Source organism: Nyctereutes procyonoides, unplaced genomic scaffold (assembly GCF_905146905.1).
Source record: "Nyctereutes procyonoides isolate TBG_1078 unplaced genomic scaffold, NYPRO_anot_genome, whole genome shotgun sequence".
Taxonomy (NCBI): domain Eukaryota; kingdom Metazoa; phylum Chordata; class Mammalia; order Carnivora; family Canidae; genus Nyctereutes; species Nyctereutes procyonoides.
Genome location: NW_026575024.1, coordinates 27,975,010 through 27,996,079, shown reverse-complemented (window position 1 = coordinate 27,996,079; position 21,070 = coordinate 27,975,010). Strand labels below are relative to the sequence as shown.

At 51.4% G+C, this 21,070-nt stretch overlaps 1 protein-coding gene across 1 annotated transcript in view; it reads left to right on the top strand.

The window, feature by feature from the left end:
- Window positions 1-1,571: 1,571 nt before the first annotated feature.
- Window positions 1,572-21,070, top strand: part of RSPO4 (R-spondin 4) — a 35,494-nt gene continuing 15,995 nt past the window's right edge. Inside the window, exon 1 of the mRNA XM_055306375.1 lies at window positions 1,572-1,772. Coding sequence (XP_055162350.1) covers window positions 1,694-1,772 — 79 coding nt within the window. The 5' untranslated portion in view covers window positions 1,572-1,693. The remainder of the gene's footprint in view (window positions 1,773-21,070) is intronic.

The window sequence follows — 21,070 nt, the reverse complement described above, 5'->3', positions numbered from 1 at the left end:
GATCCAAGCTGTGATAAAGAGATTGTGGGAGCCCAGAGAAGGCACTGAACCTGGCCTGAGAATCCAGAAAGGCTTCCTGGATGAGGGGCATATCCAGGGTGGGGTCCTGAATGAGTCAGCAAAGAAAGGGGATGGGATGTAGGCTGACATTCACAGAGAGGCCACACATGAAAGGCTCAGAGGTGTGGGAGGCCTGGAGGAGTCTGTCAAATACTGCAAGGAGTTGAGATCTCTGGGATCAAAGGTGTGAGTGGTGGAGTGATGGGGAAGATTAAGATCAAAGGAATCAGAACAAAAGGCCTGTATAGGCCCAGAGAGAGAGAGAGAGATCCATGCTGGAGCTCCTGGACTCCCATCCCACCTCTGCCCTGGACTTGCTGGGCTGGCTGAGCTAAGCACTCATAATCCCGAAGCCTCAGTGACCCCATCTGTAAAATGGAGCCATTTGGGTGGATCCGCTCCAACATTTGATCAAGACGGCAGGATGTTGTCTGCTGGTGTTCATGGAGCCCCACAGAAGAATGGCCCAGTCAGAGCTGCCTCCCTGTGTGTCTCCTCCTCCACATGCCTTCAAATGCCCTCATTGTATGGGGGACTCAGAGGATGGAAAGAAGGGACTGAAGGAGACAAGCCACACACACAGGATAAAGAAAGGCCAAGTGCTCAGCCAGAGGCTGTCCAAGGTAAGCTCCTCTGTGTCTGGCTGGAGCAGTGGCTGAGGGCAGGCGCTGGAGGCAGACAGGGCGCTGGCCTGCTGTGTGTGGCGGTGGGCACATCGCGGCCTCTCTGAGCTTCTTTCCTCCCTTGAAGATGACATTCTGTGTAAAGTGCTTAGCACAACCCCAAGCACAGGCCTCAAAAGTGGTAGCTACAGGGCTTATGACTGGTCCTGTTTGCGGTGGGTACGCGACAGGGAGGAAGGAGTGAGCTCTCTGCCGGGTAGTCAGCGGGATCTGGTTCCGAAAGGGTTAAAACGGCCCAGCTGCTCCCAGTCCAGTAGATAAGGTTGGAGGAAACACAGTCCAGGTCCCCAGCCCCTTCACAAGTGAATTTATGAGGTGCCGGTCCCTCGGAGTCAAAGATCAGGGGCTCCCCGCAGGCCGCGCAGGAAACCTGCAGGGTCAGTGGCCAGAAGGGACGCACGAGCGTCTTGAAAGGGCGAGGCCGAGCGGAGAGGGCGCGCCAGGCGGTCAGGCCGCAGAGCCGGGCCGCGAGACGCAGGCGGGAACACGAGGAAGCGCAGGAGTGGCCCCGAGGGGCGGGCGGCGAGGGGGGTCGGGACTGCCCCGAGCGCAGGGATGGGGCCGCCGGGCGGCCGCGCGTCTGTACCTGCGCCTGGGGGCGGCGGCGGCGGCGGCGGGTCCGCGCGGCGGGCGGTGCAGGGGGCGGACCGACGCCAGACCGCGGCCCGCGGGGCCCAGCGACCTCGGGACCCCTGCCGGGCGACCCCCGCCCCCCACCGCGCGCGCCGCGGGAGCCGCAGAACGCGCCGCCCCGCGCGCCGGCTCCTCCCCGCCGGGGCAGTGTCCCGGCTCCGCCGACGCCCTCACTCGACCTGGCGGCCGGTCCGGGCGGACGGCGCGTCCCTGGCGGCGGGACCAGCAGGCGCCCCGCGGATGCGCCCGCGGCGCCCGGAGCAGCCATCGGGCCTCCGGGGGAGCCCCCGAGCGCCCGCCCCGACCAGGCTGCCCAGATGCGGGCGCCACTCTGCCTGCTGCTGCTCGTCGCGCACGCGGTGGACACGCTTCCCCTGAACCGAAGGAAGAAGCAAGGTACACGGGGCAGCGGGCCGGGGGGCAGGGCGCGCACAGCGGGGCGGGCAGGGCTGCCCTTGGGACAGCTGCCTGGCGCCCCGCGCCCCCGGCCGCCCACTCCTCCGGATACCCGTCAGACCCACTTTACAGACGGGGAGACTGAGGCCCCGGGGCACCTGTCGAGCAAGCTGGCCAAGGCGGCTCCCCAAGGAAGGAAGGGGCTGGTAGGGCTCTCTCACGGATTCGCTCCGTATCGTAGCAACATTGCCGAGAAGAAGAAGGAGGGTGGCTCTGTGCAGAGACAGGAAGCCCCAGGTGCCAGGCTGGAGGACACTAGGACTAGGGGACAGAACTAGTGACTTAGAAGCCATGCCAAGTACAGCCCTGGGCTGGGAGTGCAGATGCCCCAGTCTCAGCCTCATCATTGACCCTGACTCACCCTGTCACCTTCCAGGAAGGCAGTATTCCTTGGTGGCCCCCTATCTCCTCCGGCAAGGACATGAGCTTTGGGAACTCAGGGAGCCCTGAGACCTGAATTCAAGTCCATTTATTCTGAGATGACCTGGAAGAAACCCCAGAGCTCCCCAGTTTTTCCATCTTGACCACCTGGGAATACTGGGAAGGTAAACCAAGGTTCAGACAATGAATATACATGGGGCACAGAGGGGCCCCTTGTACCCTCGGGGTCCTATGTCACAGCCGCTCACTGTGAGGGAAGGTCCCCAGGAGGTGGGGTTGAGGCTGTTGCTGCAGAGTCGGGGTTGGCAGAGCCCATGGGGCTACGGAGGGCAAGCAGGCGGGCAAGTCTCCCAAGCTGGTACCAGTCTGAGAACCAGCCTTGGAATACCAGCCACCGTGCCAAAGTTTTCCCTTATTAAGGGAATCCCCACCGCTCATTCCATTTTACAAAGCCGGGTGCCAAGGCTCACACGGGTTAAGTAACTTTGCTAAGTTGTCCAGCAGATGAGTGGAAGACCCAGTGTCTTCTTTCTTTCCAATTGTGGTGTTAGGTCTGAACAAGGCTACAAGGGAATGAGAGAGTTTGACCTCTAGGGGCTTCTAGTCCATTTGAGTGAAAAGCCCTGCGGGGACACCCGCACTCCTGGAGTAAAGCAGGAAGCAGAGAGGGGCTATGGGAGAATGGGGTGGTGGAATGGGCTGGGGCTGAGAGACTGGCCCAAAGGGCTCCAATCCCTGGTGTGTCTAGATGGAGGGACCCAGGGGCCCGAGAAGCAGTGGGCTTCAGGTGAGCTAGGGGAAGTTTACAACTTCACAGGGATGCTCCTCCGCGAATGGCCCTTGTATAGTGGTTGAGTCCATGGGCTCTGGAATTGGCCTCCCTGAGTTCAGATCTCAGCTTCCCCCAGTTACTAGCTGAGTGGCTTCGAGGAGGTCACTTTGCCTTTCTGAGCCTGGGTTTACATCTGAGGGTCTTTTAGAAAATCTCTAAGATTTTTCTCAGTTTTAAAATGTACCAAAGAAATAAAAATAAAAACTTTCTCATTGACTCCTTTTTTAAGAAAGGAATAATAATCTGAAGTATCCAACTCACAAGGTACACTGGTGTGTATACTAAGTAAATAGCCGCGTATACAGGTTCCTAGTGGGCATTTGTGGGTACCAGTCATCATTTCCTGGCCATGATGTCCCTGGCTACTCACAGCAGCCTAGTGGGGTTGGGGACTGGGGAGATGCTTATGATCTGGATGAGGATACAGAGAGGGAAACTGATTTGAACAAGGTTGCACAGCGGGTAAGTAGCAACGCAGGCTGGAATCCCACTCTGGTCATGATGGCTCCTGAGCTGTGTTGGTCTTCCCTTCTCAGAGCCTCCGCTTCCCCATCTGAAGAGGATCCAGTTGGGGAGATCTTTAAGATGCTTCACAGTTTTATTTTTTTTAATTTTATTTATTTATGATAGGCACACAGTGAGAGAGAGAGAGAGGCAGAGACACAGGCAGAGGGAGAAGCAGGCTCCATGCACCGGGAGCCCGATGTGGGATTCGATCCCGGGTCTCCAGGATCGCGCCCTGGGCCAAAGGCAGGCGCCAAACTGCTGCGCCACCCAGGGATCCCTGCTTCTCAGTTTTAAAAAGATACACACACACGCACACGCACACAGATTAAAGATAAAGAAAACTTCCACATCCCCAGTTGCTCTGTGAGGAGCTTGGGCATGGCTGCTCCTGATTCTGCCCAAGTTTAGCAAGGAGGCTCTCAGGACCCCTCCTGCTATAGTTGGTGTCTTGTGTATGGGACACAAACATGCCCTATCCAGCATCTCCAGAGAGAGGCTTGTAGCTCCACTTATCAGTCAGGTGCATTGGAGAAAGCCTTGCATTTCAGTCCCACCCCAGACTCCTTTGTACTGTGTGACTTCGAGTGTGTGGACTCCCTTGCTCCTGCCAACATCCTCAGTTTCCCTGTTGGCACTGGGGTGGGGGTGGAGGGGTAGGAAAATCCTTCCTGTAGCATATTCTGCCAATTGGTCACAGGAGTCCTGGTTTGGGAAATGCTGGATTTAGCATAATTCTTGACTGCAGGGCTTATCAGAGCATTAATGGTGAAGCGGTAGAGCTAGATAGCAGGACCTTTCCCAAACTAATTATGCAGCAGAGGCCATTTTTCTTAAGACAACTGCTTAGAAAACTTTACAGGACATCCCTGAGGGTCTTACCAGCTTTGACATTTTGCTCTAACTCTAGGAGGAGAATGTGTCCTGAAGGCACCTAGGCCCTGGCTGTGTTCCATGCATCTATCCCTTCACTTGTTCATTCAACAGTTGCTACAGGGCAGCCTCTGCACCAGGCTCTATGCTGGGGATCTTGGAGATGCCGAGGTGTCCAGACCTGGGGCCTGCCCTTGAGCAGCTGCCAGGGGGGATGGATGCCCCGTCCCTGACTTCCCCTGCCTCCCCTGCGCGCCTGAGTCCTGAGCTTCAGTCTTCGGCCTGTTCTGCAAGGCCCAGCAGCTGCCCAGCCTGAGCTGCTGCCCCCAGGGCCTGGCACCCGCAGACCCATGCTTCCTCAAGCTCTGGCGTCATTGTTTTTTGATGAAACCCAATTTTTCTGTTTCTTTTTTTTTCCTCCAATTCTTCTGTTTCTGAGACAAGAAAGAATGAAAGAACAACTTGAGAAAGGTTCTTGGATCTCAAGTGTCTCTTACAAAACAGCATGTTGATTAATTAAGTGTAAATGAATCAAAAACAGATGGAAACATTTCTCTTGAAACATGCTGGGGTGTCCTAGCAATGGGACTGTCAGGAAGTGTGAGGGAGCTCTGGTCTGCACCCCTCCACCCCGATATGGAGCTTCTTTTGGGCAATGAGGAGAAGACTGCTTGTGATAGACTTTCCTGATGTTCAGGCCTGCTGGGGAGGGGGCTTGAGTGCTTGAGTGGAGGCATGAGTCCCCTACCTTCACATGGTGATTTCAAATCCTTTTAGACCTGAGGCATCCAGGGGCAGAGGGAATTCAGGGCATCCGGCTCTGGAATTCAGATAGCCCTGGGTGCAATTCCTGAGCCCTCTCCTGCCTTAGGTGTGTGGCCTTGGGCATCCCTCATGCATTCTCCAGTCTGTGGTTCCACATCTGGGAAATGGGAACAGTACCTAGCCCTTTGGCAGTTGGGAGGATTCACTACAGCCCCAGAGGGAAGGTGTCTAGAAGCATACAGTAGGTGTTTTATAAAGACTGTACCACCTCTCCCTCCCATTTTACAGCAGGGTGGTGTGCTGTCTGGACTGGGGGTGGGAAAGGAGGTTTCGTGTGGGTTGAAGCTCACCTCTTCCCTTGTCCCTTCTGTGAGTCTGTCTTTCTTCATCTGTGAAACAACTGTGGCAGCGCCTCCCTTGGTGGGGTGAGTGTGATCATTCTCTGTGAATTGCAATGCTCCATGTGGACCCTGGAGGCCAGCAGCTCTGTCCCCTGTACCTGGCAGAGAAGCTGAGACCCAGCAAGCAGGTGCCTGAGGCAGTGACAGATGGGGAATGACCCAGGGTTCTTGTTCCAGGGCTGAGCCAGGGCTGGGCGGGCACAGGACAAGGTGCATCCCTCTCAGTGGTGGCATCCAGGTGACACCAGGTAAAGATGCCCCCTGGGGCAGCTCAGATGGGGCCAGGGGTGTTAACCACACCTGGAGGGCTCAGGTGTGAGTCAATAGAAGGCTCCGTTAGGCAAGTCATCCTTGCCTCTTCATAAAAGATGGCTTTTCTTCATAAAATATGGCTGGTTGAGAAAAGGAAGGCAGTATGCTTGGCACGTAGTAGGTACTCAATAAACTAGTTTGCTCACATGCCCTCTCCTGCAGCTGGTTCTGGAGCCAAACTTGGGCTCACAGGGGATGCTGCTTTCACCTCACATGCCCCTTCCCTTGAGGGGGGGATCCACCTCCCTGTCCAGGGATGGAACACACCCAGCCCCCATCCAGTCACCAAAGGAGAGCCTTGAGGCTACGTCGTGAGGGCTGGCCATGTGCCAGGAGCTCTGCACACAGGGAATCCTCACTATGGTGCTGCCTAGTGTTACACCCATTTCCCAGACAGGAGAACTGAGGCTTGGAGAAGGGCAGTGAGCTGCCCAGGAACTCCCAACATCAGGGTCATGGACCTAGAGTTTCGGAGGCTCCAAAGCCCATGCACAGAAATACAAATTGGTCCTGCTAATGACTTGCCAGGGGCTGCAAGGTGAAGGCATCTGAGAGGAGCCTTACCACAGGGATTTTTTCAGGCAGCGTAGGGCTTGGGGACTCCAGCAGGATGAAGAGAGAGTCTGGTCAAGTGGAAAAGGCAAAGAGGCTGTATGGCCAGAGGAAGTGGAGGTCCGATTGCAGACAGGGCCTGAGTCCAATCATGGAGGGCTTTGGATGCCACTTGCATGTACCATCATCACAAAGAAATATTTATTCAGCCCCTCCTCTAGGCCAGCCTCTGCACTGGGAGCTGACAAGGACATTAGAAATGCGTGCGCTCCACTGTCCCTACAGTCAGAGAGCTCAGTGTCTCCTTGAGATGTCAGTTATTACAGATCCATCAGAAAGATTGACACAGGACCCCACTGCTCGTCAACACAGCCTTGGGTGGCAGGCAGCTCAGCAGTGTTCCTGGTCTCAGCTGAGCAGTCTGATACTCCGTGAGGGCACATTGCTTGGTCAAGGTGACCTTATCCATTTCGTTCTCCTGTGTCTTTATGTCCATTTGAGTTCACTGTTTATTCATCCATTTTTCCATCTAGTAAAAAAACCTGATTCTTGCATTAATGCAAAGTTTTCAAACTGAGGTTTGCATATCAGGGAGATAAATTTAGTTAAGTACAGCCAGCAATTTTGAATGAAGTGGAGTACAGGGCAATGGGACAAGACAGAGCAGTATAGAATAGAATAAAACAAGGTGGGGTCAGCAAACTTTTTTTGTAGAGGGCCAGGTAGTAAATAATTCAGGCTTTGCAGGCTACATATGACCTGTCCCATACTCTTAGTTCCCAGGCCATACAAAAATAGACTGAAGGCCAGATATGGCCCATAGGCTAGAGTTAGTTAGCTAGCCTCCTTTTTTAGAAAATATCAGAGTGTATTGCAAGTATTAAGATTAAATGTCATTGTGAGAAATGCATGTCCGTTTACACATATATGTGAATATGTGAGTGAGTGTGTAGGCTCGTCTGTGTGCACGTGGATGTGGGGTATGTGTGAATGTGTGTGTTTGTTCTAGTGTGTGTGTTCTGCATACTGTGTGTGAACTGATATAAAACTGTAATTTTTACCACTGTCAAGGAAGTGGTCCAGCAGCCTCCATACAGTCCTTATAAATCTCTCAGAGACGGGTTCTAGGAGGGTCCCTATATCACAGATGGGGAGACTAAGGCCCAGAGGGCCCCGGGGCATGTGAACTCTGGGAGTCTGGCTGCAGAGCTTCAAATGCTACACCAAACTGTCTCTGAGCAGCAACTGCCCCTGACACATTTTGCAAGTCGTATGGCTATTTTTGATGGCATCTGGTGGCCACGTCCTTCCCAAGACACATGACTTTTAGCCCCAGAAGGTAGAACGATGGGGCAGGGCCCTAAACATCCTCCTGCATCGGACACCACTGACCAGCCGGTGTGTGCCAGGCATCGTGTGGGCCTTTTGCAGTGATCCTGCTGGGCAGATGTGGTTGCTCCGTCTGCCCTTACAGAAGAGGACAGCAGGTTCAGAGAGGGGACCTGGTTTGTCCAAGGTCACACAGGAGATGGATGTGTGGCCTGGGTCTTCCAGATTCCAGACCTACAGGAGCAAATCCTGCCTACCAGACTTCTCTGGAAAACCCATTAATGGTTAATGCCATTAACCGCCCTCTGGTTCACACAGCACTTAACAGTTTGTGGAAGGGTTCCACTTGCCTCTTTTATAGAATAATGGAATGCTAGTCCTGAAAAAGCCAATTGAGATCTCTGAGATCAATATTTGTGCAGATGGAGGCTCAAGCAGGGCAGCACTTCACCCACCATCACCTGGCTGGGGGTGGAAGCGAGGGTGCAGCAGAGATTGGGGAGGAGGGGAGGGCGACTTTGGAGAAGTGGAGGAAGGTGGCCGACTCCAGAGCCTGGAAGTCCTGGTGTAGGGCTCCTGAGAGCCTCAGTTTCCCTGTATGACTTGGCTGTGCTGGGATAATGTCAGATGATAGATGGAATCAAGAGAGCTTCCGTAGCTCGAAGGCTTTGGGCAGAGGTTTCTTAATAACGAGAAGCCAGCACGGGTTGGGAGCCTCAGATGGGCCTGGAGTTACCTGTGTGCCACCCAGGGTCTGTGGCCTGGCTCTGTGCTTCCACAAGAGGCAGCTGACTGCGGCCAGGGCCAGACTCAGAGCCATCACAGCCTTGAGGCCAGTCCTTCCCTTAGAACTGTGGGCACTGTCCAGACACAGAACAGCCCCAGGCGTGGTGGGTACCCAGGAGCATGCTCCTCACCCGTATTTCCACACACATGTATGTTCCTAAAAAACTTTTTTTTTCTTTAAAAGTACTTAACTTTCACTGGCATCAAAGGTTTCTTAAAGTCTGCTTTTGATTTGGTTTTACGGTTGAACGTTTACTCTATGCCAGATGCTGTTATCTGTATTATTTTATTCTATTTAACAATATCAAGCACTGTTCTAAGTGCTAGTGCATGTGAACTAGTTAAATTCTTTTTTAAAAATATTTTATTTATTTATTCATGAGAGACACACAGAGAGGGACAGAGACACAGGCAGAGGGAGAAGCAGGCTCTCCATGGGGATCCCAATGTGGGACTCCATCCCAAGACCCCAGAATCATGCCCTGAGCCGAAGGCAGACACTCAACCAATAAGCCACCTAGGCATCCCTAAATTTTCTTTAAAAACCTATGAGGTGGATCCTATTATTACCCCTGCTCTACAGATGAGAAGACTGAGGCACAGAGAGGTTAAGTAATTTACCCAAGGTCACACAGCCAAGGTTCAAATCCTGCCTGGTCCCAGAGCCTCAGCTCTACTGAGCTCAGTTGCCTCTCAGCCTTATTTAATCCCCATAGGTTGCCGTGAGAACTATTATCCATACTTTATAGAGGAAGAAACTGATTTAAGAGAAAAGGGCATTAGTTGAAGTATATGAAATTGCCATTTTTATAAGTCAAAAACAGCCCAATATTAGCAATTTCATATGTCTCAGTCTAATAGCTTGGCAGAGTAAGTTTGACAAAACCAGGATTTAAACCTAGACAGTTAATTCCAAAGCTTGGGTGCATAACCACCTTGCCAGGCCTTCTTCCAATCAGCTACAGAATAGCCTATGAGGTAGTTTGATCCTATTATTCTACAGAGGAGTCCCTCCACGCTCAGAGAGGGCAACTGACTTGCCAAGGGCACACAGCCAGGACGGGGAGAAGTTGGGATATGCCTCCAGGTCTCCAGGTCTCCAGAGCCTCCTTTCTTGGCCTGTGCAACAGGCAGCACTGTCAGACACATGCCCTCAGCCCCAACCTCGGGGATCCCTCCAGGTCCCACAGGGAATGGTCTGGTTCCCATCTCAAAGGGGGGAGGCACTCCTCTCGGGCATGGCTGCCTCGGGCTGGGCCACCGCCGCCTGCCCGGGGATGATATCTTGGAGTAATGCCACGTGATTCATAGGGCCCCTGCTCTGCGGTCCATGGTGGGGCTCCAGTGTGCCATTGTGGTGGGGGTTCTGTTTCACCAGCTCAAAAGAAAGGCATTCCCAAGCCCGGGGGGACCCAGAGCACATGGGGAAAACCACTCCCTTTCGCCAGAAGCCTCCACTTTCCCTGAAGCCCAACAGCAGTACCCACATCCTCAGGGGTGGGGACGTGCAGAGAAAGAATGTCACCACTGCCCTTCCGGAGCCTGCTCTGGGGTTGGCAAGTGGGCACAGCTGTCTCTAGCAAGTCCCAGATGAGCAGTGGGAGGCCAATGGGCTGTCACAAAGGCCACGGGCCCTGCCACTCACTAGCTGAGTGACCTTAGGCGGGTCACTGCTCCCTTCTGTGCCTCTGTTGGCCAACTTGCAAAATAGGACATTTCTAGCAAATAGGGGGAGCTCTCAAGAGTTCCAGGTGGGGAGGGTAGGATTGGGGCTGTGACATCTATGGGTCCAGCTCCTGTCTCTGCGACCACCGTGCTTGGGTGAAAATATTCCACTCCCGAATCTCCGTGTCATCCGTCAGTACAATGGAGACGATAGGAGCATCTATGTCAGGTGGTTGTCTTGAGCATTGAGATTATGTTTGTAACCCACCTGAGAGATAGTAAGTGTTCACTTAATGGCAATAACCATGATGCGCCATGGGAGGTTGGCTCTTTCTAGTGTCCAGAACATTCTAGCCTGATGTCAGACATGTCCCTGCCTGTTTGGAAGTCCTCAGGAGACCTAACTTGCTAAAAGAAGTTCACTTTGAGGAGCCCAGATTCAGAGATTAGAGTGGTCCTAAATGCTGTGTGACTGCGGCACAGAGACCATTCTCTCTGAGCCTCTGTTCACTCTTCTGTGAAATCAGACCTCAGAGGACAGGAGTGAGGATGGAAGATGTGTGTGGTATGTGTGCGTGGTGCTGGCACATTATAAATGTATAAATGATGTGATGGCTATTTGTGGATGAGGCCGTCGTGGGGCCTGACGTCCTACCCTCTGCCCACAGCAGGCTGGAAAAACCCCGTCAGATGCTGTCTTTTGGACATGCTTTTTCTTCCTCCTCCCCCCTGCTCCCCTTCTGGCAGGCATTTGAGTCAATCAGACTCCTTAATTCATAGCACATTAGCAGCACCAGTCATGCAAAATCCTGCTCTTATTTTGTATTTTAGTTTTCTTTCTTTTTAAAGTTGTTACGAATTATTCTTAAATTTATTTCACTTATTTACATTTTTTCTTTTATTTAAACATTTAAATTTTATTTTTGGAGTTTTCCTTATTAGTAGTTTTAATGTTTATTTGTAATTAAAAATAACTTTATATGCAGGGCGCCTGGGTGGCTTAGTTGGCTAAGCATCTGCCTTCAGCTTAGGTCATGATCTCAGGGTTCTGAGATTGAGCCCCACGTGTGGCTCTCCCTCATCCTCTCCTTCTGTTTCCTCCACTACGCCGCCCCCCCCCCCCGCCTCCCACTGGCTCCTGCTCTCTCTCTCTCTCAAATAAATAAATAAAATATTTTTTAAAAAAATAAAGGAAATCAGCTTACAATACTTAAAAAATGACAATAATTTTAATGCATTTAAATTTATGTTACAAATGCATTTTTAATTTTACTCTTACATTTTGTTTTTCTACATTATTTTTATTTTATCTTAGTTTTAAAATGCTATTTATTATATATTTTTGTCAATTTTCACTATTTTTTAAATTTTTATTTATTTATGATAGTCACAGAGAGAGAGAGAGGCAGAGACACAGGCAGAGGGAGAAGCAGGCTCCATGCACTGGGAGCCCAACGTGGGATTCGATCCCGGCTCTCCAGGATCGCACCCTGGGACAAAGGCAGGTGCCAAACCGCTGCGCCACCCAGGGATCCCACAATTTTCACTATTTTTATTTGATTTTCATTCCCCTTATTTTAACTTTTTCAATTTTTTATTATGTTTTATTTTTATTTTTTTCACTCTATTATTGTGTTTCCTGAATTTTTCTTGTCAATTTATAGGACCTCCTTGCGTTGCCTACATATTGACTGACCCCTTGTTGGTTTGGACATTGGAAATATCTTTCTTCAGTCTTATACCCATCTGCTAACATTGTATGTCCTTTGGGGAATAGAAATCATTACTTATGATATGGTTCATGTGGTCAAATCCCATATGGGCTTTTTGTGGGAGGAGGTTTTCATCTGCCTTATGGTCTGGGCTTTTTGATCTTAGAAAATGTTGGCAAATTGAATTTAAATAAAATATATTTTTTTAGGGGGCAGCCCTGGTGGCGCAGTGGTTTGGCACTGCCTGCAGCCTGGGGTGTGATCCTGGAGACCCGGGATCGAGTTCCACATCGGGCTCCCTGCATGGAGCCTGCTTCTCCCTCTGCCTGTGTCTCTGCCTCTCTCTCTGTGTCTATGAATAAATAAATAAAATCTTAAAAAAAAAAATATATATATATATATATTTAAATGTCCTTATGAGGGGCGCCTGGTTGGCTCAGTTGGTAGAGTGTGTGACTCTTGATCTTCCGTTGTGAGTTTGAGCCCTACATTGGGCATAGAGGTTAGTTAAAAATAAGATCTTTATTTTTTTACTTTTTTAAAAAAGATTATTTTTTAATAATCTTAAAATTATTAAGCCTTTTGCTGAGCAGCCCCAGCAAAAGGCTGCCACTTCCCAGGGCTGCTTTGTCTAAAGGGCCGCAGTTTGTAGATCATCTTATTCCCTTGCATCAACACCTTATACCACCACCACCGCCACCACCAATACCACCAAAGGAAAAAAGAATACAAACACTCAGGACATTTGTCTGCAAAGCTGACTTCACTGAAGGTCCTCTCTTCTGCTTGGAGTAAGTCATCCTGTCTGTCCTCACAAACAGTTCAGGACCCCCTTGGCTGACCTTGGGCCCTGAGAGACACATACATGGCTTTCAAGGGTTTTCCTCTGCTTTCGGAGAGTTAGCAGGGAGTGGCAAACAGGCCTTCTGGAAGGCGTGACCCCCAGCAGTTTAGAACTTGGACTCTGCTTTGTATCTACCTGACTCCTCACTGTGAGTTCATGGGTCAACCACTTCATCTCTCTGAGCCTCAGTTTTCTCCTCTATGAAGATGGGGAATGTGTAACCCCAGCTTTGTTGAGCTGTAGTGCATTTTAAGTGATCTAACACAAGGACCAGGGTGGCATGGGTTCCTGCGTGCTGCAGAGGCTCAGACAGCATTAGCCGGGCTCTGTTCACTTGCAGTCCTGGTCCCTTCGAGGACCTGCCAGTGACCAGCATCTCTGGCTCCATGATGCCCATCTCTGTTGCAGGCCTTTGTCCTGGTTTTCACTGGGCAAGAAGGATGATTCCCATTTTGCAGATAAGGAAACTGAGGCCCAATGACAGTGGATGTCAAATTTTCATGCCAGTGCAAGCCCAGATTCTTGAGTTCTATGCCTGGGTTTCAGTTTGGTGGAGACAGTGCCTCGGGGTCATGAGAGGGTTAGAGCAAAGGTCATCAACATCCCTGTTTCCCTGTGCTCTTTGCTACCCCCACCACATGCTGTACCTGTTTCCCTTTCTTCCACTCACTTCCTCCCCACTGGTGTCATACCATTTATTGAGCACCTACTATGTGCCAGGTACTCTGTGTGCATTGCAACCTTAGGAAATTGGTACCCATTTGACAAAAGAGGAAAGTAGGACCCAGGTGGGGGAAGTCAGTAACCCAGGTTCTGTGGGAATCTGGGTTAAACCCAGGCTGGGACTCCAAAGAGCTCCTTTTCACTGGGCCAGGGATTGGTTAGCTAAATGCAGGGCAGAGCATAAGACTGTTTGGCTCTCATTTGGTGAGTGCTTGGCATATACACCAGGCACACCCCCAGGTGCTCTGTGGGTTCTTACCTCCCATTATCTTCCAGGCAACCCTTGGATAGCATCATTTGATTTTGCAGATGAGACACTGAGGCTCAGAGGGGTCCAAGGGCCTTCCCAGGGCAAGGTGGCAAAGCTGGGATCCAAACTCCAGATGTGTGACTGGGGGTCCCACCTGCCCGGTGCTGCCTCCTCCTCCCCATTTCCCACTGTTGGGCAGTTGGTCTGGGGAACTGGCCTAGGCAGATGTCACTGTGACTCACCACCTATTCTCAACCCAGACTTAAAGAGAAGCCACCCTGTCAGGGCCTCGGGGTTCACCCCATCTTGAGAGTAGCGGGTGTGCAGCAGATGCAGGGGGTGTGACTGAACAGCGAGGCTGCTTCACAAGCTGACGGAACCCAGGACAGGTACCTGGTCCTGGTGGCCTATGGAAGTAAAGAGCGACAGCAGGGCAGTGAGCACCACCAGAAGTGATGGCAAGGAGAAGCAGAAGTGGTTTGGGCATTTATGGAGGAGGCTGTGGGGTAAACATGGTTGTGGGATTCTCAGATTAGGTCTCCTTAGATCTGAGGCGGGGTAACGGATCTGTAAACACCAACCACACCAGGACTGGGCCACCTCCCTTGTGATTCTCCTAGCAGCCCCCCAGGCAGAGCTCACCTATCCTCCCCGCCTCCTTCCACAGCTGCCAGCCTCATCCAGACCAGCCGAATGACCTAATGACCACCTAATGACCGCCACCCAGTCCGTGGGCCGGCTCCTGCTCCTGCCCCGCCCCCCCGCGCCCCGCCTCATGCCCCTCAGCACCAGCTGGAGCTGAGGCAAACACTCACCTGCTTCTAGGGAGATCAGCACGGTGCCAGCTGCTTCCAAGCCCACACCCCGGGCTGGCCTGCTCACCCTTCCACCCCACCTGCCACCACTCTCCCCCTGCCACCGCCCCCCTTCCGTAACAGGCTCTTTCCAGCCTCTGGACCTCCGTACTCACCTTTCCCTGTGTCAAGAATGCTTCCCTTGTATGTCTTAGTGAGGCCATCCTTGGCCCGGATCCTCCTCCCCATCGCTCTCTTAACTTCCGCTCACTCCCTGTCACTACCTCAAATACTCTCTCTTCAGGATGCAGATCTTATGAGCAGAAGGACCCTCTTGTTCGCTGATGTATCCTCAGTGTCTAGGACAGTGTCTGGCACAGAGAGGCCCTCTATAGGGAGGAACTAGCTTTCCAGTGAGTTGGTGATCGTCTCCATTTTACAAATGAGCAAACAGATTAAATAACTGTCCCAGGGAGTAAGGGTGGAGCTGGAATTTGAGAGCAGGTTTGTCTGTTCCCAAACCTTGGCTTCCCACCTCCACCCCGTGCACCTCACTAGAAGCAGGACTGATAGGAAGCCTCATATACAGTGGGCAAAGAGCCAGCCACCAGCCGTCCTCAGCCCCAGGGCAGCAGCAGGTAGAGTATTCCTACCCTCCCAAGTCAGGTGCCAGGGGCCAGACTGTACACAAGGCCAGAGGAGGACCAGCTGGCTAGAGATAGAGGGGCAAGGGCACCTCTCCAGTAACCAGGGTGCCTCCAAACAGGCGCTTGCCTCTCTCTGGGCATCAGGGCACCATCTCTAAAAGGACATTACTATCCTCACACTACAGATGTTAAACTTTAATAGACACTCCCCAAATTCTCTTCTCAAAAGGGAGGTCTGGATGACTTCAGTCTTACACAGTTTCCATATGCCGTAGGTCGCAAGTAGTATTTCTTTCTTGTTTTAATCTTCATTTTGAAAATTCTTAGTGAGGCCAGACAGCTCTTCGTGTGGTTTCCGGCCCATTTGTTTGTCTTCTTTGAATGACTTGTGATATCTTTGCCCATTTCCACACCCCCCCTTGGGTTGTTCCTGTTTTTCTTATTGATTTCCAGGAGCTCTTTGTATATTAAGAATGACAATCTGCAGCCTACTTTGTGTGTAAGTGGCCTAATGATCAGACTGAACTTGTAACAGAGGGTTGCAAACATGACATGTGCTTTTTTTCCTCCCTCTCTTTTATTCTCTCTCTCTCTCTTTTTAAAAAGATCTTATTTATTCATGAGAGACAGAGAGAGAGAGAGAGAGAGAGAGAGGAGAGGCAGAGACACAGGCAGAGAGAGAAGCAGGCTCCATGTAAGGAGCCCTATGTGGGACTCAATCCCGGGACTCCAGGATCACATCCTGAGCCAAAGGGAGACTCTTAACCGCTGAGCCACCCAGGGATCCCTCTTTTATTCTCTTATATCTCTAAAACTCAGTCCTCAAATATTTGGACGATCTCAAAGCTTTTTGGTATTAAAAAGCTTAGCCGCCAGTGGTAAATTTTAAAAACATAGGTCTAATTCCAGGGTCTCTTCTTCCACAGTACAGACTTGTCTCCTGACTCCATTATCTGCACTGTGGAGAGATGTGTCATGCTCTCTTCCTCCTTCCCTTCCCTGTGTGTTGGAGAGCAGAAAAAGGGATGGGGACAGGTACAGTGGTCTCTTACTTCTCTGGTGCTGTTGTGGCCTCACAGCACTGAATAAACTCGGGGTCCCAACCCCAGTGAGCAGCAGGGCAGGGTGTCAGGTCTAAACTTGCCTATGCCTCCCTTCATGCTCCTGGACCCCGCAGGTGTCATAACTGTGGCAGGGGGTGTGACTTATCACGGGAGGAGCATGGACTCTACTTCTTCCTATCTTCCTACTATCGCCACCACCCCTTGGTGTCCCTACAGCTTCTTGCCTCTTTGGGTGGGGAATCTGGAGCTTGGATCAAGATCAACTGCCTTCTTCAGTACCTTTGGCAGAGAATTGGCTGAAATGGTGGCAGTGCAGGTTATCCCCAGGTCTGCGCAGGCCCATTCTGCATCTCTCACTCATTCTCCCCTCCTCCCCAATATGCATGGGGAGAGTCAGTGAATGTGTATCCAGCAGTAGGTGAAATGCCATTTCCACGGTCGTCAGGTGCCCTCTAAACAATGAGTGATTCTCTTACCACCCCAGATGGGTTTAGGGAGATGGGGAGTGCTCAGCCCTGGCCCCAGCCCCTGTGGGACAATTTTTTTGGATGCACTTCAGAAATGCATTTACCCAGGATGGGGAGGTGATGGAAGGGGAGGTGATAGGGGGGTGCAAAGATAGTTGGCCCCCCTCTCACTAAGCCCTGGAGCCTGTGTCAGGCCTCAATTTCATACTCATGAGGCATCTTTCTTAAGAACATTGTGGCAGGGGAGGGGAGGACTCAGAGACTGCTTCTACCAGTTTGGGAGCAGCAAGCTAAGTCCTGTTCATTCATTCATTCAGCATTTACAGAGCACCCAGCATTCCCAGCACTGTGCATGGCGCTGGGAGGAGGGATGGAAAAGACAGAGAACCTGGGAAATTTACTTTCCAATCTAGAATAATATTGTACATCTTCTAAAATGTTTCAACAGGTCTGTGATTTGTCTTCTAACTTTGCCTAATAAATAAAAGCAAATGAGAGGGGGTGTTTTGTTTCCTGTGTTTACCCTTATGTTCCCGAAGTCTAGAATAGGGCCTGGTACATTGCAGGTATTCAAGAAATATTTGCCCAATGAATGGGTGGATAGGTGAATATTGGACCCTTATGCACAATGGGTTTTGACAGAGATTCTGAGGCTCAGAGACAGGGAGGATCTTGCCCTAGGGCCCGAAGGTCTGGGACAAGAGTCCACATCTGCAGCTCTCTCCATTCTGCCAGGATTTGAGAGGAGAAAGGAGCCTATGAGAAGAGGCCAAACCCAGAATCAGGCTCATGGAGATGCTTCGCCTCTCATGCCTGTAGGCCCAACCAGATTCTCGACTCTGCTACCCCTCAAAACCTCCTGGTCCCCAGGGTGCTGGCTGAGAGGGCTGGGGCTGTCTCTGGAACAGAGACATGATGAATGAATGAATGAACAGAACAGGGTCTGGCATGAGGACCAGCCCCGACTTTTAGACCTGGTCCCCTTCCCTGGTGCTTAATGGCAGTGGGGCCCTGGGATGTCTCTGTGCTGACTGCTGATCATATACCCAGAGCTTCCTTGGGCTTCATCTTATAAGCTGAGGAGAGTGTCTATATTGAGCCAGTTCTGAGGGCTAGCTTCTCCCTAATACTTAATAAAAACCACTGCTTATTAGGACGACCTGGCTTTAAATTTCAGCTTGCCACTTCTCAGTTGTGTGATCCTGGGCAACTTACTTACCTTCTCCGTGCCTTAACTTCTATGTCTGTGAGAGGAGATAATAACACTCCATAGGATTGTTGCAACAGAGTCTGGCCTTGTAGAAGAAGCTCCACGCTACTCACAGATATCCTGCTGCCATGCATCTACCATCTGCCAGACCCTGTTCTGAGCGTGTCACATGCCAACTCTCTGAGCCTTCACAACAACATAGGAGACAGTTGGTATCCCCATTTTACAGATGGGGATACTGAGGCTCAGAGAGGTTAGGTTGAGGTTTTTGAACCCAGGCTGTCCATCTCCAGCCAGGGCTGCTAACTGCTCTTCCACCCCTCCTACTGCCATTGGCACTGTGAGACATCAGGGCTTGAAGGGTCCTTAGTGATGATCCCAGCCCTCAGGGGCTGCCTCCAGAACTGAGCGAAGGGAACCAGAAGGACTGGGCTCAAGATCCTCACCCTCACACCCATCCAGGCTCACACCCTCACACCCATCCATCAACCAAAGCAGCTCCTTCCTTACCTGCCTTATTACCTCAGTGCCCACATTCCGTCTCATTATGGGAAACAGAAAGCTTCCTTGGCTGCAAATATTTTGAAAGCCCTTTATCAAGACCAATCGTTTGTTTTTCTGCTGGGGAAACTGAGGCACGAGGCGATGAAGAACTCTGCGAAGATCATACAAGGAGTCTGAGTCCAAGCTGCGACAGGTACCCCTGTCCTGATTCATAGCCCTGCACCCATCAGTCACAGGACTTCAAAGGACAAAGTAGAGGAGGTTGCTTGTAGAGCTGTCAAACCCAGTACCTTTCTCAGATTAACGTTCAGAATCCACACTTTCCCATTCCTCTTAGAAAGTCTCTCCTCCCTTCCCTGGAATACTGGCACTCACATCCTCCCCAGGGCTTGTGGGAGCCTCCTGGCTTAGGCAGCGGGCCATCACCACCCCCCCGCCCCGTGGCATGTGGCAGGGGGTCTCCAGATTGGCTGGACATGTCTCACCAGGGTCCTAACTGCTGCGAACATCCTCCTTCTCAGCCAGAGCTGAAGTTTTCTAGCCTCCCACAGAGCCATGAGAGGCCTCCACAAATAAAGAGCAAATGGAGTAGCACAAGCTCCTCAGGGGAGGGAAGGAGGATTAGCAGCTAGAATTAGTGCCGTGTACTTCATATGCAGGTCTCAGGGTACCTTACAGCAGCCAAATAGGTGTAGAGAGGATCAGAGAAGAAAGAGGCCTGCCCAGGGTCACACAGCAAACCACAGAGAGCCAGAACTGGAAGGAGCTAGAACTGTCTGGGTCCACTCTCAGCGAACAAGTCCTCACTGAGCACCGACTGTGTACCAGGTACCTACTCTGCCAGGTATTAGGGTTACAGCCACAAGCAAGCCAGAAACACACCTGCTGCAGGGAGATGCCATTCATGGGCAGGGTAGTAAGATTTCTTGAGCACCTCCTCTGCACTGTTTTAAGCAGAATGTATTTGATCCTCAAAACATCCTGATGAGGTAAATACAGAAGAAGCTGAGGCACAGTGACTTCCGCAACTTGTTCAGGAGCCGCTCACATAGCAAAACTGTGCCTGTAATCGGGGTGCGGGTGGGGGAACTCTTTTCTCAATATTTTTTCAAGAGTGGCCACTGCATCTACTTGACAATTTTGTGACCGTTTTACATGTAGGACAATTGGGAGACAATTCCTTACACGATTTCACATACTTGACAACATTGTGACACTTCCACACACAAGACAGCATTGTCACAGTGCTACCTGGGCAGCTTGATTTTCTGACAATTTGACTCTCAGGACAGCTTCATGATTCTGTGTTCATGGAAAACAGGCAGCTGAGCTCTGGGGAAATGGGTCCCAGAGAAGCCACCTGGACTCCCTCCCCCTGCTCCCAGTCTCCACTGGCTACTCCTACCCCCAGGGTAACTTGCTGAATAATGAGAGATCCAATAACAATCTTTTTTTTTTTTTTTTAACAGAAAATGATGATTTTCTGAGGGTCAGTACTGTGGATTCTGGGTGCTCAGCACCCGTGGGCTCCCCCCAGGGACACAAGTGTGAATGCCCTTGATGTGTGGTTAATGGGAAGCAGAATGCATGCTGGGGCCAGGGTGGGTCGTTAAGGGTTAGGGAAGCAAAGATTTGTTTTGGTGGGGGCGGAGAGAGGGTGGTGGTGCCAGGCACAAGCAGCCTGCTCTGAACTGTGTCCAGCTCCCTATCTAGCAGGAGGGCTAGGCAGGGACAACACAGAGCAAGGACTTCATGCTTCAACCCTGAGCACTAGACTCCTTTTGATGTGGGTTTCACCTGCCAGCACACACCCACCAGTGACCCAGCAGTATGCTCACGCTCAGACGCATACAAACCCAGCCCCTCCCCTTCCTGACTTGCTGAACTTGGGACTGTCCCCAACTTGGGCCACTTGGGAAAGCCCTCTGATGAGTGATAAGAGGACTTGGGTTGCCCCTTCTAGATATTACGCAGCCTCTCATCCATCACAGGGCAAGGTACTGCCTGGGGACTCTGTTCAGCTCCCCGACTTCCAGTGGTTGGGCTTTGCACCCCAATATGCTCACCTTTATAACGAGCAGTAATAACAACACCAACTGCCTTGCTTCTTAAAACGAGGTCAGGGACCAGCATCATCAGCACTCCTGGGGAGCTTTGTAGAAAAGCAGACTCTCAGACCCCACCCCAGACCTTTAGCATCAAAATCTACATTTGAACCCAAGATCCCTGGGCACTCTGTGCAGCATTACTGTTTGGGAAGCCCTGGCTGACCTCCACAGAGTGGTTTTTGAGGATTGCCTGTGTTCATACATATACAGTACTGGGCACAGCACCATATACTTTAAACCCACCCCATATATCGAAAGGTGGTGGCACCTCTGCTTTTAATAAGCAGCCCTGGGTGATTCTACGTGGAGTGAAATCTGAGGATCACCGAGGGCTGGGAAAGAACCGATGTGGGTGTGAACCCTGGCTCCCCACCATCTTCCAGCGGGCCCTGCCTCCCCCTGAGGATGTAAGCTGGTGTCTGTAAAGGATTCCTTCTGGATTCCAAGCAGTGGCTGGAGGTGGGGCAGGGCACTTCTCCGCCTCTCTCTCCAAGCCCTGGTGGGGGCAACAAGAG